The sequence below is a fragment of the Diadema antillarum genome, unplaced genomic scaffold (genome assembly GCF_040938485.1).
Source record: "Diadema antillarum isolate AM-2024a unplaced genomic scaffold, OU_Dant_1.0 scf00000123, whole genome shotgun sequence".
Classification (NCBI taxonomy): domain Eukaryota; kingdom Metazoa; phylum Echinodermata; class Echinoidea; order Diadematoida; family Diadematidae; genus Diadema; species Diadema antillarum.
In genome coordinates this window covers 1,895,492-1,914,825 of record NW_027271012.1, presented here as the reverse complement: position 1 = coordinate 1,914,825, position 19,334 = coordinate 1,895,492, and the positions used below count along the sequence as shown (strand labels likewise).

The following is a 19,334-nucleotide window of genomic DNA, read 5'->3' as shown; positions in this document are numbered from 1 at the left end:
GTGTTAGATTAACACCTCCGGGTGTCATTTCAAAATAATGATTATTAAATTGTTTTTTTAACAGTTTCTTAGTTACTGCACTTCTTGTTAATATTGAACTTCAACAAGACGATAAAGAATTTTCCGATAAAGTACTTGATTTTCGAAAAAATGTGAAAACACATTTACACCACAGTAACACCAGGTGGTGTGGTCTCCTGTTGAAGCTGGACGGGTGCTATACCATTGAAATTAACACCATCAATATCAAATCAACACCATGCGGTGCCATTATTGAATTAACTCTAGCGCAGTGTCAAAAATATCACCAGCCACAGTGTCAAATTAACACCACGAAGTGCCAGGTGAACACTTTTAACACCATCACAATACATTTTCTACACCTGTGGGTGTGGTCCTCTATTGAAGTTTGACCGGTGTTAGATTTAACACCCATGGTGTTAAATCTAACACCGATGTTTTTACAGTGTAGATACATTGTTGTTTTCAACTGAATTGAATTACAGAGCATTGTTATCATATTTCTCGGACGAAAGGAATCCCGTTTAGATTAAGACGTGATCATGATCATGATCATTTTTTTTTTCAGGGTTAACCCGTGCTTAAAACTTCATTTGCTTACAGTATCATTTTATATCATTTTACACGACATGGAATAGAATGGATCCTACCGACACTGATGCGTATGTGGTTATCGATTCGTCGAGGATTGGAAGGATTTCACCGGGAGAGGGCGTTTCATCGGCCAGGCGGAAGTTGAGAGATACACCAACCGGGGAGAGTTTGTCGACAATGGAGGGCTTGGTGATGGAAAGGGACCAGAGAAATAAGGAAACAGACAATTGGAAAGAAAATTGGGAACGACAAGTCAGGATTTTACTATCGATATTCACGTTATAAAGAAAATTATCATCATTTAGTGCTATGGAAGCTTTCAATCAATATGTGTTTGTAAAATCGGGAAAAGTTGTTCTACATTTTTAACAAACATGTCGGAAAAGGAACCAGTGGGACTCGAACCTGTCATCTACTGCTTTCCAGGCAGTGACACTACCACCAGACTATCCCTGGTTGCCGGCAGTGACACGATGAACTTGGAACAAAGTGTTTAATATCCAGACTCTGAAATTCCGATATTGTTGTGCTAAGTAGTCCTAGGTGGACAAGGCTTATTGAAAAAAAAAAAAATCAAGAGATAATTCAAACCAGAGATTTGAAGATGATGAAAGATATTCAACCAGTTAACATACAACTAAACGTAAAACATGCTACATAGCTGTGCAGCACCTCTCCTATTGACATCTGTGAATCTTACCTTTACGTAGGCAACCAGCATATCGCACTGTCTGACATTGCTCTGCATGGAGACTGTCTTACTCAGGGACGCGGCGTCAGTACCCCCGACTTGCTGAAACAGGACTCTCTGCAGGGTTGGCCGCGTGTAATCCAGCTGGATGGTGTAGCTAAAATCTGAACAGCCAGAACAAAATAACACAGACAAAATCCGTTTCAACACACCGACCACAAGCTGGAAATACTAGAGGCGTTAACACGAACTATAGTATCTTATTCTTTCACAAAGCGGCTACTGCGTGATGTGAACTATAATGATATCTGTCTTTGAATTTCGTCTGTTCTTCTGTCTTCACCAGAATTGTAGAAATGAGTGAACAAAGGTGCAATGCACAGAATTCATGGAGTTGTGTGCTTGCGTTTACTTTTTCGCTTGTTTAGTTATTTCTCATCTTCTAAGCAATCGTGAAACAGTAAAGGAATACATGGACGCGTGACAGGCAGAGACCCATAGAGCATCCGACTGGCGCGCAACACAAACTACACCAAAAAGAAAATAAAATAAGAAAGAAAAGCCCCCCCCCCCCCAAAAAAAAAAAAAAAAAATCAAGTCGATCCCTATTTACTGTATTTCATAAACCAACATAGCAATGAAGATAAGTAATAGAATAATGAATATTTCATTTGTTTGTTTTTTATTTGCCCCCCCCCCCCCCCCCCAAAAAAAAAAAGGAAAGAAAAGAAAAAGAAAAGGCGGGAGCTCCAGCTGTGGTCGTATCAACTCAAGAAAGAGACAACGCCCTCTTGAGTGTTAAAGTAGAGGTGCAAGGACAGGGCTCCAGCGGTGCGGGCATAGCTTACCGAGAGTCGGAGGTACGTTGGTGCCAGAATACGTCAAACACACCGACAGATTGAAGCTACGTGGGACCAACAAACAAGAACAGATAATGAGCACGAAATTCAGGAAGAACAATTCAGCAAGGGGCGAAAGGTCCGTAGAACTGGTTTATGAACAAATTTTGCACCTCAGTGCCACATGATATCATTTTTGCCACAAACAAAAGCCTACAAATTGCATCAACAAAGTATTACAATACATTACTAGAGCAGCACTGCCTTGCATACACATCTGCCCTAAATTTTCCGTTCTTTTATGAAAATGAGAAACAAACAAACGTGTGTCCTTCTCGTCATTTTTTTTTTGAATTTGCAATATCCCAGAAACGTAAGATTTAAGCAAGAAAGGGAACTCTTTCATTTTTGTCAGACTTTGATGAAATCTAATTTTAGTATTATCAACTTGGACGTAGCATGAACACAACATTAAGGATTAAAATTCTGGGTTCCTAAAACGTCTAAAGGGCCGTATCGTTCAAACATCAGTAATATCTCATACATAAATTATCAAACAATTCAGAGCAATATGGATCAATTCTAAACACTCTTTTTGTGTAGAACGGCCTTAATTTTTGCATCTTCGTTTTGAACAAATTAGCATATCTCAGTGAACGACTGCAAAGCATAACTCAGGCGATGTTACATATCACCACTTATACACTGTTATAGATATAACTTCCTTGTTGTTAAGAGGTGCATAATCACGTGTTAATGTATACCTGCTAACTTGGGTACCGTCCTCTAGAGTGTATCCCAAGTCCTTGAGGTTAATAGCCTCCGTCACAGCCGTCAGTGCTGCAGTCACGTGAACAACCGGTCTCGATCTGCGGGGACGAGGATTAGATATAACTACACGTGAATACAAGATGTTCGCTCTCCTCTCTCTTCTTCTTTATTTCGACATAATACATCATTTCCACCATTATACACAAAATTGATATTTCGACAGAGATATAAACGATGCCAAATAAAAAGAGGCAAAAGTAAGTCGAAATGAAGAACCAAAGGAGCATTGTTACCATTGTGATGAAAAAAAAAAGAATTCATGCGTTATGTGTTTTATAACCCCAAGGAGGATAGTGATGCGTTGATTTTCAGCTGAATGGGAGATCCTCTGTCTCTGCTGTTTAGACATTATTATTTATTGCACATCTTCCAATATGTTTCGTTAATCGTAATCATTCATCAATTGACAAAGAAAAACTAAAAGAACAATTTTGAAGATACTAAATGTACTAATGACGACGATAGCGATTAATCTTAATAAGGGAGACTGTAAAAAATAAACAAACTGAGTATGATAAAAGAAACAACAGCAAGAATACTCAATGTAAGATAAGACTCAGAGGGAATGCTCTTTGTACCTGACGAGTACGACCGAGTTTGACTTGTAAGCGCCGATCAGCAGATCTGAATATTGTGAATGAAGAACGATCGACATTAGGAGAAAAAATAGATTTGCCATAAGTACCATTGATTCAGGCTAATTTTGCACATGGTAGACATCGTGAACAGGGTGGACATAGATGATTATGATTATGTTTATTGATGCAAATACAGCCTGCAGTCAGTAGTATTGATCGATGGAATGAAAATATAGGGTGTTCCAAAAAAATGATTTTATTTTGGTCTACTTCGTGCCATCGATGACATTGTTGTAACTTTAGAAAGTTTTGTGATACATGACTGTGATGAGCAAATGCATTATGACCGTCTTACGATGACCTCCATCCACCTCCATAATTCTAAATATAAAAGTGTTGTGGGGTTGCATTACAATTATTATAAAGACAATTGCATTTTTTAGAGTGACGTAGAAAAGTTCACCTACCCGGATATTGATTGTTGTCCATGTCCATGCCGGCCGACATGGAGAAGCCGAATGTCTGCAGGTCGCGTCCAAAGGACGCTGGCTCCAAGGTCTGGGACGACAGACAAAAACAAGGAAAATTGATCAAACACACATACTTATATATATATATATATATATATATATATATATATATATATATATATATATATATATATATATATATGTACACACACACACATCTTTTATACATGCAACACCTACCCTCGAGGTACTAGGCCCATAAACTGGCGATACATTTAAGGAACAATCGAATAATTATGTCATGAGAGGTAAGAGAGTGTGATTATTATTGAGAAGAAAACATTAGTCACAGGGTCACGTTGTGTTGTACAGATTGTGTATAGGTTTTACCTTTCGATTCGTTTTAACATCAACAGAATGATCATCACGTTTTGTGCGCTTAGAAACATCAGAGTATGAAGCGCCATATAAATGCAATCATTATTATTTGAAAATCAGTATGTCGACACGGACATTCAATACGGGGTGGGGCACCACTAAACATTTAGTCCTTAAATGCGTTCCGTATCGATTTCTGATACACTTACTGCAGAAAACAACAACAGCAAAGTCAAATAGATTTTGCTGGTAGGCTTTTCATTACAAAAAGTCTCCTTCAGCCTTTTATGTATACTGTGTATACTCCAGTGGATTTCTAGCACTCTTACTTGTCATGTTGCCATCAATGTGAGGCCTTTTGGCTGCAGTAAGTTTTGAATACTCTAGTAACCATCTATCGACCGACCACATGATATTGTTATAATGTGCATGTGCGATAACTGATTGTTACAAGATGACGGTTGTTGCTATTCGGAATAGACCAGGTCGTAATTCGACTTTGTGCATGAGCAAAAAAGAAAAAAGAAAAAAAGGTAATTTGTACCAACAGACATTTTGGTTTGTAAATTCACTGAGATAAGCATCTGTGATGCAATGATTATTCATGTGATCCTTATCTAAATGATGCTTGCCAGCACATCCACCTGACAGCAAAAATGGTATTGCGTAATATAAAAGGAAATAGGCTGTTATTGCATTCAATACAAAAACAATGAAATGGATGCCTGCTAAATTGCCAACTGATGGAGTATACTGATCACCTGATCTCAACGCAATGCCATTCTTTGTTTGAACATGAATTCCATGAATTGTTACGTCGGGCAAGATTATGCATTTTGCCGCTTTGAAAACGAGTGAAGTGCCCAACCAACTGAGACAAAAAGAAAAGTCATTTGCACCAATGTGTACATGAGCTAATTATAAATACAAAGCTAAGATTTCGAAAGCATCACAGCGGGGTGGGGGAGCGGCTGGGGGGGGGGGGGTTGGAAAGGAGATGGAGAGGAGAAAATAGTGAGAGAGATAGGGAAAAAAACCCAGGACAGAATTAGGAGAGGAAAATGCTTTCCCGTATTTACCTGAGCTGGTGAAGTAGATAAACCACGTGATCCGATGCCATGGTAGATATACACGACGCCCTTCCCCGACTCTCCGCCGTACGGTGAGCTGATGGCTAGGTCTGCCAGCGACAAGGTAGAGCAGTTGCACAGATTTAAGTCATCATCAACAACAACAACAACAACAACAACAACAACAACAACAACAACAACAACAACAACAACAACAACAACAACAGCAACAAGTGTCTGTTTTCCAATGCGTCATTAAGTTCTCATATCAGGAATGGACAAGTCAGGCAGAAAGTTTGATTTAAATGAATGACTGCCGAGTGATTCTCCTTTTTAACCAAACTGAAACCCATATTCAATAATGATAGGAATGATAGCAGTATTAGTGATGATATTAGCTCTATAATGATAGCGACGATTGTAAAAAATGATAATAACAATTACACAAGTTTTATGATGATGGTGTTGTTTGCCAAGGGTGACGTAGCTGGTATAACAATGTTATCATGGGTATCACTTGTCCTCGTATAGGCTGCTGTTAGCCATCAATGGGTGCCCATTATTATATATTTCTTTATTGTGTGTTTTTTTTTTTGACACCTGACTAAAAAGACATCTTACTTGCAGTAAATTCATAAAGTGCACCTCTGTGAAAAGCCACCGTCCTTTGCTATGATGCCAGAGTACCCCCCCCCCCCTGCCCCCACATCCCCTTTAGAAATCACGGGTCCCTCGGGGGGGGGGGGGTCCGTGCGTTTTGCCTCCTATTCAGACTAATCTCAGCATTATCATGATCCAATGAAGCTCCTAATATAATAACTATAATGAGTGACAATCGAAATAGCTTTTGAAATAGCTTTTGATTTAATAGATCAAACAGCTGCGTCAATTGCAGTCCTATGGCTGCATGAGACATGTTGAGCTGATAAAGATAATGCTTCTAGGTCTGATACTTCTCGCTCTGTCTCTAAATTTCTTTCCCTGTCTGTTTGCTCTATCTCCCTCTCTTCAACTGTCCATCAAAGTCGATAATGCTTTGGATGATTTTCAGCATTTATCTTTCTCTCTTCAAGGTTGGGCAAAGCTTCAACTCCTCTGTTCTATTTTATTCAGGTTTTCGTCTCCATGAATACTGGTCGGTGATTGGTCATAATGCAACCACGTGAGTAAAGCAGTGAGGATCCAAATCCTTATAGTATTTTGAGCAGTGATGTAACGTCAGGAAGAATAATTCTCGAATTTGACTGGTTACCGACGGGACTATGGATTATAGAATGAAATGGAGATTTTTGTTTTTATGTCGACGAATATTTCCTTGTCTATCTTTGCAATATAAGCCTTGACGATTTGTTGGAGTTATTGATTTCTCGTCGACTAAAATGGTTATGTCTGTTTGGTAGAGGTGAAGCGGTTCAAGTAAAAAACCCGCGCCTACAACTGTCTGAAAACACCTTCATTACACAACATTGACCATCAACATGAATCAAAACTGTGTCTCGGAGATACGTGTTTCAAGTATGCTTTAAGACTCGCAAAGAAAAAAGAAACGAAGTACAAAATGTAGCTCATTTTAGTTCAAAACGTATTCTTATGGACGTTTACAAAAAGAATTCATTTTGAAAATCTACAACCCTGAAGAAGTGATGCAATCGTTGGGTTGTCGACCGGTAGTAGAGTGAGCTGGCAACTCACTTGTTAGTATGTTGCATGAGGGGGGTTCATTTCGTACCGTTATGCCCGTCTTGGTTGACATCGGACAAAGCCGCCAGAGCAGCGCCGAAGCGCGCGCGTACCTGGGTCCCAAGGATTGTGCTCTCGGTAGAAAATCCACCCTGCAATTATTGATCAATTTACGGTATAGGTTGATCAAAGTAATAATCGAAGAACAACCAGACAAAAAGGAAAGAATCATCATCAACAACAATAACAAAGACAACCACAACCCATACAATCAGCTGCTGCCTCTTCCATTGCGATAGACAAGTTTCTTTCTTGTGTATCTAGAGGCTGCTCATTACTGCCATTGAACTGTTCCGGTAAATTTCCTCATCATTACACGGTTTTGATCAAGATAATCTGACGTACAGGAATGAAAAGTACAAACAAATGAATGAATAGATAAACTAATCGGGGGAAAAAAGGCGAAGCATTCCTTTTGAAAAAAGGTCTCCTTTCCCATCTACCTTCATCGGTCTTTATATTTTTTTTTTTTATGAAAAAAAAAAAAGATCCCGAATAACCTCATCAAGTTAACCGTTTTATTACGACATTTTGAAAACCCCGCTGACTTCGTTCAAATGTACAAGGGTCCAATCGCCAAGGAGTTAAACAAAGGGATTGTACTTTGACAAGGCACAAGTGGGTCTAAAGTAGAGTGCCACCAGGAAATGTCATTTGATATTCAAACTTTAGTACCACGACTCTTATGAGAAACGCTCCATGTCGCATTGTCGCTGATGCCCCAGTACGTTGTCATTCATATCATTTTCACTTCAAAGAAGTTTAAAATCACCAATATTATATGAACTGTGGGAACCACATTTTAAAGGCCCAGTTTACCATTTGGAGCAGTGATTTAAAAAAGAAAAAATGTTCGAGATATCACATTTGATGCATAGGCCTATGTGTAGGTCAGTTGTGTCATAAAACATCCTAACATGTAAAAAAATTCGCAGTTAAGTCTAAGATAAAAGGAGATATCGCCATTTTTCTCAATAAATCATAACTGCACACGGTTTAGTCTAGACACATGTTTGTTGTAACTATTGTTCACATTTTGTATATTAAACAATACTTAACATTGATTATACGGATTCAAATTTGTACATTGGTTGTTTCTATACCTAACTCACATTTTAGAACTATTTTTGAAGCCCTGAAGCTGGATTTTTGTTTCATGTGCAAATGATAAATCATCACTTTAATAAGAAACACAATCCTTGTGGTCAAATTCAGTTCGGCTTAAGGAAATGAAGTTTGGTGCCTAGAATCAAAATAAATTTATGGACAAAAAGGGTAAGTTTTTACAGAATTTGGAAGTTTCCATGAATGACATTATTTATACTTTCAGTTTCACGTGCTATTTAAGGACGTAAAGAGCATGTAAATCAACGCAGGGATGACGGCAGCTAAAAGCACTCCATGCCCAATCGTTGCTGATTTGCCTGTACGTTTTCATTCATCTCATATTCAATTGAAAGAAGCTTGAAATCACCCATATGTATGTGTGTGAACTGTGGGAGCTAAATTCTAATCCATGTGTTAAAAACCATGTGGTCAAGTTAAGTTCGTTTTAAAGAAATGAAGTCTAGCGCCAAGAATGAATAATAGCGCCAAAAATAAATAAATTAGTGGACAAAAACTGTAAGTTTAACCGAATTTGAAGTTTCCATGAATGATATATTTACACTTTCATTTTCACATGCTTTTTAAGGACGTAAAGAGCATGTAAGTCAAAACATGGATGACAGCAGCTGAAAGAATGTTTTTCTTACGACGTGACATGAAGTGTCAACTAAATAATGGGAATGAAACACAGACAAATCCGATCACCAAGAGTGAGGAGGTTTAATGCAGTTGGTATACTCACGGCCCCGTCGTTGTAGAAGATGTAGACCTTGCCGATCTCCCATCCGTCGGTGGTCTTCTCCTCGTCGATGAAGAACGGGGCTCCGGTGGCGATGTCGTTCAATCTTAGGAGGGGAAAAAAAAAATGTAGGCATGCGTAGTCATGGCAACAAGCATGATCATGACGTTATGAATAATCATTAATAGTGATACAAACCATTTGTGACGTAAAAAAAGTTTGTATTGTTTAGTTTGAGTGCCGACCATGACTTATAACTTTGTCATAACGGAATTAGGGGAAGATTTATTTTTTTACAAGTATATCTGTGTGTCTGTGTATATGATTGGATGTCGTCAAGTGTGAGGTACTATGACGTCATCATCATTTCGGGATATAATTATTTTCGCTGCTGAATGAAAGGACAGTAACTGGTGCTTGAAGAGTGGTTAAAGAAGTATCCGTTCGATTGGAATTACCTACCCATCACTGTTGAGGTCCGAAACAGCTATGGACTGGCCGAAGTACGCCCCCACCTGCGTGCCCGTCAAGTTGAGGTACGCCGTCAACGAGGCGTCATAAATGGATACCTTGTTGGGATAAAAGGAAAAAAAGTTAAGATTTAAAAAAGCTGGTTTCTCACGCCTTTTTATTTTTTTCGAAAGTGAGAGGAATTTTAATCTTGATTTTGTAAGTTCTCACACCGGATTCGATACAGCCATTATACTGTATACGAGTATGTACGAGTATAAACAAACAAGTCAGACGAATTTACGTGAACACAAACATCACGCTCACTTACAAAATAGCCTCGTTAGTATCATAGTATCTTTTCTCCTATATTTTAGTAAAAATAATCTTCAAATTCTCCTATCGTTACAATATCAATGTAGGCACGAAGCCAAACACCGTGATTGTTTCCCTCCTTGACAAAAGCGTGAGGTATTTAAATGTCACTTTTATAGGTTCTCGGACCGAATCTGATACGACCATGCATTATGAGGATAGTAACTAACGAGTCACGCCATCGCACATCAACATAAAATACAAACATACACTCTCACTTACAAAATAGCATCATGAATATTATAGTTTTTATTTCTATATACTTCAGCAGTGGTGATCTTCAACGCTCCCCCCCCCCCCCCCCCCCCCGTTACAACATAATGTGTTCTATGCGGGCAAAGAGCGAAACATCGTGAGTGTTTCCCTCTGGCCGTTTAGATAATTATGAGAAAACTGCTTCTTCTTCTTTTCTTTCCTTTCTTCTTCTTCGTCGTCCTTTTCCCCCGTAAGTAATCATATATGCAGGTCGCGAGTTCGACATCCACGAGTCATACAACCTATAGAGCTGGACACTATGTGAACAAGGCCCACGAGCTATACGTCAATGATATAGACACTATAGGTAAATAATTCCCATAAGATAGACACTGGACAAAAACAGCCCACGAGCTCAACATTAATCTTAGGGCTTAGTTTACGTAGTGTCGAGCTTTCTAACCCTTTTCCCCCAGTGTCGAGCTCGTTGGCTTTATGTGACTAGTGTCTCGCTTGAGGGCCTGCTTTACTTATACTGTCTTGCTCACGGGCCTGTTTTAATTGGGGCCTACCTTGTTGTCTGTATGACTCATGGACCTTTTTAATGTCTATCCCCTGGGCCGTATGATTTGTTGATATCTAGCTTGTGGGATGACCCCATATGACACCAATGTGAATAGCATGCAAGCTTGATGTACAGCACGTATATGAAAGTTTAAAAGGCTCCTTCTTCTTCGTGTACTTCTTCTTTCGAATTTCTCCTTCTCCTTCTTTTTCCTCTTCCTCTTCTTCTTCCTCATCTTGTCCTCCACCTTCCCAGAACGGCTATCCCGTCGAGATTTAAAGTGCTTGATATGTCTTTGGCCACCAACCAAGCCAGAAGTGCAGACCAATACGTCGGTTAAGAATGATAAGGGCGTTATTCAAGTTGCCACTCAACCCATAGTTTTCAAGACAACTTAACGCCCTTCTCATTCTCAACAAACGATGGAATAGCGCTGGCAAGGGATTATACTCACCATGCCTGCCAGATCGTTGGCCCGAGGGATACCGATCGCATACTCTGGCCGAGAATCGCCCTTGAAGTCCCCGAAAGAAACTGCATATCCTGTGGAAACCAAGCAGAATGGCAACCGAGAGTCATTCTTCCCTCTCTTAACCTATGAAGTGTTTTTGTTTTGTTTGTTTGTTTGGGTTTTTTTTTTTTTTTTGGGGGGGGGGGGAGTGGCTTTTCATGAACTGTCCACAATATCCATAATTGATTGCAACGTAAACAAAAACAACAAGAAGAACAACATTCTTACTACAGGTTTCCTTTAACTCATCAACCTGAATGCCAGAAACCAATTGTATGACTTGGCGCCATATAATTCTTTTGTTACCATTCACTGTTAGTGTGTCAGAATACTGAGTGGACAATCCGTTTTCATTTCAGTCATTTTGTACTTCTATGTAATTGTTCGTTTCCGTTGTAGACTGTTTTTTTTTTCAACTGGCAATTCTATTTGCTTTTATATTGCTTTTGTGCAGACTTGATATATCAAGCCCGCTCCGTCAAACTTCATCGAATGCAAAATATGCAGAGACATTCAGTGTTGCCAATGTGACAATGGCAAGTTGATAATGATTATATAAAGCAGAATTCCCTCAGGACTTGATGAGTCAAGGGTAATCATGATGCGGCCCTCTGGATCCCTACAATCGTGATGATACTATCAGCATGATCAGTACGATTGATAACTGAAAATCAAACGCTTGAATGGTATACGCTTTTATAAAATAGGTTCAAGAATGTAGCCAATTGGAAGCGCTGAAATGAGTCACGTGTGCGTGCATTATTTTCTTCAGGTAAGCACTAAGAAGAGTCTCTCTTCCACCTCCCTGGCCTGACGTACGTCACAATGTTTTACACTAGCAGTGCGCACTCAATCAGTTGTTACAAGTGCGTCACGCGCTACTATACGCGCTGTCAATCCTGTAAACAACTTCTAGTTCGGGCCGCGGGCTGCCGGTTATGCCACAACAGCCGGCGGCCTTTCTTGTGCATAACAGTACGTGGCGTACGTACGTACAGTACTTAGTGTGCGGGATTTCCGAGTGCGACGTGCGTAAATGTTTGGGACGAACATCTTCGGACATCTTGACTTTTGAGCGAGTGCTACATGTAGCTGACTGGTATTGACCCACAAAGGTACGTGAATAATGCTGTTATTTTTCGACCCATTTTATAAAACTAATGATGCACAGGATTATTTCGTGGCGTTAGTGAAGGTGCGGCTCACTCTCGAGTATTGACAACGGTTGCAAACATGCACTCGGCTGCGCCTCGTGCATGTCGCACCATTGTCAATACTCTCGAGCGCGCCGCACCTTCACTAACACACTCTATCCTGTGCATCATTAGTATATTATACAGTGCACGCCCGTCATAACGATCGCTGTTATAACACGATATTCTTCGAACCTGAGAAGTAAATTTAATTCAGATCCCCAGATTATCATCGGCACATCTTTTTATACTTTACTGTTCGGCTATAAGGAAATTTGGATATAACGACAGAAAACTGTAGATCGCCAAGACTTCGCTGTAACGGGAGTCGCCTGTAGTATCGGGAGAACGATGTAGAAAAATATAAAGAGGGATTTCCCCGAAAATAATTCCAGCTGGGACATCTGAAGAACACTTAACCTCGTTCGACACACATGACGTTTTCACACACTTTCCCCCTTCTACAACTGTGACAGCATGGTTAGTTTACGTCCAGAGAGTGCATGCGTACGTGTGTGTGCGTGTGTACGTGTGTGTGTGTGTGTGTGTGTGTGTGTGTGTGTACGTGTATTTTTTAACGCTGTGTTTCCGGAAAAATGCAATACCTAGGAATGGGGGGGGGGAGGAGGTTACTACAATGGAAGAAGAGTTCATGATACACATTAGACAATGAATCTGATATGAATTTGTTCACAGACGTGCAAACACTGAGAGCTTACAGTATAAGTATATATCGGGAGAGCGTAAAATGCTATAATCATTGTTTTCGTGCGCAGATCGTCACGTGTGTAGCGCACACTCAAAGATAATGTTTAACAACGACATTTATACCAACAACAAAAATCAACAGACGACATTATGAATACTACAAAGGACAGTTTACGATTGTTTTATTAGTCTGAAAACTGGAAGCTATACTGGTAGTCTTAACCGCAAGTCCTAATACGAGCAAATTGCGTGCTAAAAGAAGATCATAGCGGACGTGGGTCGAGAAATTATTACTATTGTGGCTTGCCGCTCTGCCGTCACACAGTTGCTTGAATCCGACAAATAAAACAAAGACTTTTGAAACAAGAGATGTTCTATTCATGCAATCTGTAGTTCTGTAAGTTTCAAGTTTCTCGGATTCCGGTTTCGGTTTTTTTTCCCCTCTGTTTTTTTTTTTAATCAATCTCGCAGGGATTGTTTTCGTAATTCTTTATTGTTATCATTATCATCATTAGGATTACTAGTAGCAGAGATAGTATTTGTAGAGCTGTGAAAAGACACATATTGAATGCATACGTCTTTACTGAGTCATGTGTGAAATGAGAGTGAGAGAAGGGGAGGTAGAATGGGATAGATTAGAAGGGTACGGATGGGAGGTCATCCCACGAGACCCGAGTCATACGGCCCACGAGTTCGACAGAGCCATTTAGCCCATGAGCTCCACATTAGGCAAATAAGGCCCATGAGTCTGACACTAGGCAAAAGAGGCCCATAAGTCCGACAATAGGCAAAAGAAAAAGGTCCATGAGACCGACATTACATCACTGGGCTTAATGTGTCGGTCTCGTGGGCCTTTTTCTGCTTTAGTGTTGAACTCGTGGGCCTTATTTGCTTCATGTCGAGCTCATGGGCTGTATGACTTGTGGGCCGCATGACTCGTGGGTGTCGAACTCATGACGTGCACCCGATGATGGGGGGGGGGGGGGAGAGTCGTTTGGCGAAGTGCGTGCGTATAGATATACATGAAGTACAGTGTCTAAACCTGCGGCAAGAGACCCAATTTAGAAGGAAACCTGATAAAATCGCTACTGTCAGATAGAATACAATTATCGAGAATGGATTGTAGTCGGTAAGTGTGCTGTCTATGTCTTTGTTGGATGAGCATTGACAACAGTCACGAAAGAGGATTTGTCGCTATAAACTAAAAGCCATTGGAAACTGTCTTAAAGCAATGTCGAAAGCAATAGTGATAAACCAAGGGTGATTTGAACAAGAATACATTAGACCAAGTGTTAGCAGTGACAGGAAGAACGCGAACAAGAAAGTCAAAAAGAAACGGGCAAATAACATGAGAAGGAAGTTATCATGTGGAAAAAAAATGTGATAATGCCTATAATTACCGTGTTTCTCTGTGCATGACATTTAAAGAAAAGGCTCGCAGCAAATCTTTACCACGGTGTCAGTCTGTCAAGTTTCGGTATCGAAAGTTGAATTGCCTTAATTGAATAGTTGTATATAAAGGCTCCTTGACAACGATATCGCGAACACAAAACAAGCTCTCAGAACGCTTAGAACGTTCTTTGAATACGTTTGTATTCTGACCAATGCCGTTCGGTATCAAAGTATTATGATACGACATTTTCAACTTTCTTTCTCTCTCTCTCTCTCTCTCTCTCTCTCTCTCTCTCTCCTTATATGTATATCGCTGGTAGAAAACCAGACAAACACGGAAATCAAACCAAACCTAACAAACGGATACTTCTCAAAGACCGGAAGTGGATACATGACGTATGTTGGCCAAAGTGACCTTACGTAATCCCACTCAACATACCGCAGCTGACAGACTGAGACAAACAAACAAATGAATATACGAACCTATTTTTTTTTTTAATATATGATGTGAATGCGACATGTCAACATTCAAGATTAAACAGCAGACAACATCGCGTCAGCCTTGAGTCAATATGCCCGATGATTACGAAAAAAACAAACAAACAATCAGACATACATACATACATACATACACCTATGCGTTATTAGCATTTTGCCCAATGAGGGCTCACTTACGATGATCACAATTCAAGTTTTACCTCTGTAACTGTCGTCGAATTGTAGAGGCCCTTCATTAGTGTGCCGCGACTCGCCTTGAAGATCAGTATTTGCCAGCCAGATCTGACCTGCGATCAAGAAAAAAAACCAAACAAACATAATAGTCAGTGTGACCCCAGAAAAAAAAAAGAAAAATGGCTGCTTGATTTTCGTTGGTGTGTGTCGTTGTAAATTTGAAAGGAAGCAGTCTCTGCTGGAAAGAACACAGTGTCTGAGAGTGTGAAACACAGTGTGTGAACACATCATGAACACAGTGTGAAACACAGTGTGTGAACACATCATGAACACAGTGTGAAACACAATGTGAAACACAGTGTGTGAACACAATATGAACACAGTGTAAAATCTCTTCACACTATCAAATTGGAGAGTTTTAACACTGTGAACACTTTGTGAATCATCAATTCACAATGTGAAGCAGAATATAATTGTGTGAAATCTCTGTAAAAAAAAAACAAATCACAGTGTGAAATCATCTTCACACTATTTGAATTTGAACGTTTTCTCAGAGCCAACTATATGAACACATTATGAGACACTGCGTTCTTTCCAGCAGGGATATTAAGCATTGCTTTCATGGCTTTATGAGTTGAAATTAATTCTAATGATACTTCATTACTGTAATTAGCATAAGTGACGACAAAACGTGCTATCCACACACACACAAACACACACACAAAAAAAATGAAAATAGGCTTACGTAAATATGAGACTGTTCATGATATTGTAGAACGTCTTGTTTTAATTCTTTTAGATAATACACCTTTAACGCACTTCCCCCGTTCCTTTCATCAGTGCCTCAGCCTTCTTCATTATTTTAATCCTCTTCCGTTTAGCCTTTCCTCCGAGTATATCTTGGTAATGGGAAATACATCCAGCAACTCACAGGATACACATACTTCCTCTTGTGTTAAATCGATCAACATTGTGTACCACTTAACAGCTGTTAAAACGTACACCTATGTATATAGAACGGGTTATGTGCAAAGTGTTATACACATCAACCCACATGATTAACCGATAGTTTTATAGGCCTTAGATCTGTAAAATAAAGTGAACCACATCGATCCCCATCACTGTTTCGCACTACACTAAGATTAAAGTCTTGGAAAACATATCTAAAAATAGCCATGTCTGCTCATCAAGAAGTAAAGGTACTATTCCCCATTGGGAGCAGTGATTTGAAGAAAAAAAATGTTCAAGATATCACATGATTTGCCCGTTTCTTTGTCACTTTCTTGTTCGCTTTCTTCCTGTCATTGCTAACGAAGGGTCTAATGTATTTTTGTTGAAATTACCCCTGTTTTATCACTATTGCTTTCGACATTGCTCTCAGACACTCTTGAAACTAGGTTTGGTTGTAATCAAACTAGGATCTTTACGTGTCCGGCAAATTTCGTACATCACGTCACAATCTCTCTTGAGAATGTATATAAACAAAACTAGAAAAAAAAAACACCACACCACAAACCCATAAGTGTAATTTAATGTTTGCCTCCCATTCTATATAGCTGTTCCGCGCATAATTACATTGCAGATTATAGGCACTGAAAGAGAAAACATGTTTTATGACTCATGGCAGCAGTTTTTATAGACGCTCTTCGAAGTGAAGGCAGCTATAAGACATTTTGAAATCGTTGATGTGTTGTCTGTAGGGGATCCACGGATGGACAAACATTCTCACCTTGCCAAAAGAAACTTCCTGGCGCCCCAAGCAATATTTCATCCTGTGGCGGAAAACAAGAGATTGATAGAACTTCTTGGCACAATATAGGAGCAGAACAAGACTAAACTCACACATTCTGACATAAGACAGACAGAGAGAGAGAGAGAGAGAGAGAGAGAGGAGGGGGGCACCCTAGAAATATCGTATCCTGAAAAACAGTCTAAATTATTATTTTTGCAGATGAGCCCTTGTCAAAACAGTCGTCCAACTAATTTCCTCACTTCACCGAAGCCAGCAATGAAAAAAAGTCATGAAAACACCCTCTTCCTTTAAAACAATAAAAAACAATAAAACAAGTCCTTGCAGAGAAAATATTAACTTTAATTCTTATACATACATATCAAAGATAAGTATGATAATTCAACACTGCTATATCAGAACACGTTATAATTATCTGAACACTTCGTCAAGATTTAAGATAGCGAATCGCACAGGACTGTATGTCAAGGAGGAATACGAGACTTCCGGATATTACCCCGTTCTGTCAACATACGAAGATGACACCAATAAGTGAAACAATACACTACAAGCTGAAAAATCATACCCTCACTTTTTAACAATGCGTGGTATAATTTAGGGGCAACGTTTTACAAAGGATGGAGCCGAAAATAATGGTTTATCAACAACTAGCGGGCACTCATTCATTTGCACGTAGCGTACGGACCCGATCGCTAGCGATGATTTTTTCCATTTCTTTTTTTTTTTAACATTCGGAAGGGAGATTACTGAATTCGATCTAGTGACACCAATCTAAGGTCGATGCGCCCTTCCACAAACGCTGAGTAAAGCCGAATGCCCACTGTGCGACCTGAGCCTGGGAGCTGGTGAGAGCTGTATGGGGCGCCACTTGTCGCATGGCCTATTTCGTTGCGAAATCAGTCATTTCGTAACGAAAATGTTGAGCATTTCGTCGACAAAAACTGTAAATACTCACTGATCTCAATATATTTCCTTGTTGAATTGATTGAATTTAGTTTTTATTTCACATGTCTCATTTTTCTTTTCTGCAAACAATACTACAAATGGACTAAATTCATTTTTTATTTGTTTTAGTTTGTTTTGATTGAGACTCTATATGAATTTCATCTAAGGTTGTTCCCAATACCCCACAAGGATCGACAAGGGATATTATTACAATTTCCGTTGCCATTGTCATTTTTACACACACACACACACACACACACACACACACACACACACACACACACACCACCCTCACACACAAACACACTCACACACACACACAGCAGTTGGTCTGCATAAATCGACATACTCTTAGTCCTTAGTAGAAGAAAGTGAGTTTATACGACCTGGATACACATGGTCGCATAATATTGTTTGAAGATAATGCATTGTTCTATATGGATTATAGATACAAGGATGTGGGGTTCTCTCCCCCCCCCCTCTCTCTCTCTCTCTCTCTCTTTATCTGTTTACCTGTTTACCTGTGTGTGCATAGTCACCGATAGTCAGTGGCAAGTCCAAGAACATACCTCTGATTTCCTGTTACTGTTCCGCAAAAACCATCAGCCCTTTACCACATTTCTAACTTACAACTACAGTTGAGGCTGTAATGCCTATCACTCAATAAACAATGTACTGAGTTAGATAAACATCTCAATCCTTGCATATGGTAATGGTCCGGAACTGCGCCGGACAAGACTTAATTCGGCGTTTTCCTAGATTTGTGCGAGGGTGTAGCCGCGGTGTAGCTATAACCTTTCATCCAGGAACCAAAAAGTTAACCGCGAAATCATATGGATTTGGTCTTTGATAACAAGAGAACGACATGTAACAAAGAAAAAAAAAGCAACTAAAATACGATATTGAAATTTAAGGCTGACTATTCTTGCAATATATTTATCGATTATAACATTCAACATGGGCAATGGCCAGCGCACTGTATACGCCTACTAAATTATGCTCGCATGAAATGTTCATGTCTATATAGTAATTGTATCATTTATTGAATAGTTTCTGTTCATTAATATTCACCGATGCATCATTTTACATGTTTACATTTATTTACAAACATCTATCTATTTATCTATCTTTATATATCAAAATATGCTCTCATCAAATTGTATTATAATTATGAAAGGAATAGTTTACGTTCATTGATTTTATCCACCGATACATCAATTTACACATCTACCTATCTATCTATCTACCTATCTCTCTATCTATCTATCTATCTATCTGTCTATCTATCTGCAATGTATCTATATATCTATAAATCAATCAATCAATCAAATATAAATATATATATATATATATATATATATATATATATTCATCTATCAATCTATCTATTTATCAATCGATCTATCTATCTATCTTCCATTTATAGCTATCAATCAATAATAAATGTATATTACTATCTGTCTGTCTGTCTATCTTTTAAGCATCCTACTATGGTTATAGTTATGCCAATTCTAATAACT

The 19,334-nt window shown here is 39.2% G+C and overlaps 1 protein-coding gene across 1 annotated transcript in view; it reads right to left on the bottom strand.

The window, feature by feature from the left end:
- LOC139720173 (integrin alpha-8-like) overlaps positions 1 to 19,334 on the bottom strand; it is a 64,367-nt gene that overhangs the window by 12,520 nt on the left and 32,513 nt on the right. The window contains exons 6-18 of the mRNA XM_071631538.1: positions 16,849 to 16,891; positions 15,146 to 15,232; positions 11,098 to 11,186; positions 9,521 to 9,627; positions 9,062 to 9,164; positions 7,202 to 7,304; positions 5,482 to 5,582; positions 4,022 to 4,112; positions 3,555 to 3,600; positions 2,910 to 3,014; positions 2,155 to 2,210; positions 1,316 to 1,470; positions 672 to 800 (exon numbers count right to left, since the gene is read on the bottom strand). Coding sequence (XP_071487639.1) covers positions 672 to 800; positions 1,316 to 1,470; positions 2,155 to 2,210; positions 2,910 to 3,014; positions 3,555 to 3,600; positions 4,022 to 4,112; positions 5,482 to 5,582; positions 7,202 to 7,304; positions 9,062 to 9,164; positions 9,521 to 9,627; positions 11,098 to 11,186; positions 15,146 to 15,232; positions 16,849 to 16,891 — 1,215 coding nt within the window. The remainder of the gene's footprint in view (positions 1 to 671; positions 801 to 1,315; positions 1,471 to 2,154; positions 2,211 to 2,909; positions 3,015 to 3,554; positions 3,601 to 4,021; positions 4,113 to 5,481; positions 5,583 to 7,201; positions 7,305 to 9,061; positions 9,165 to 9,520; positions 9,628 to 11,097; positions 11,187 to 15,145; positions 15,233 to 16,848; positions 16,892 to 19,334) is intronic.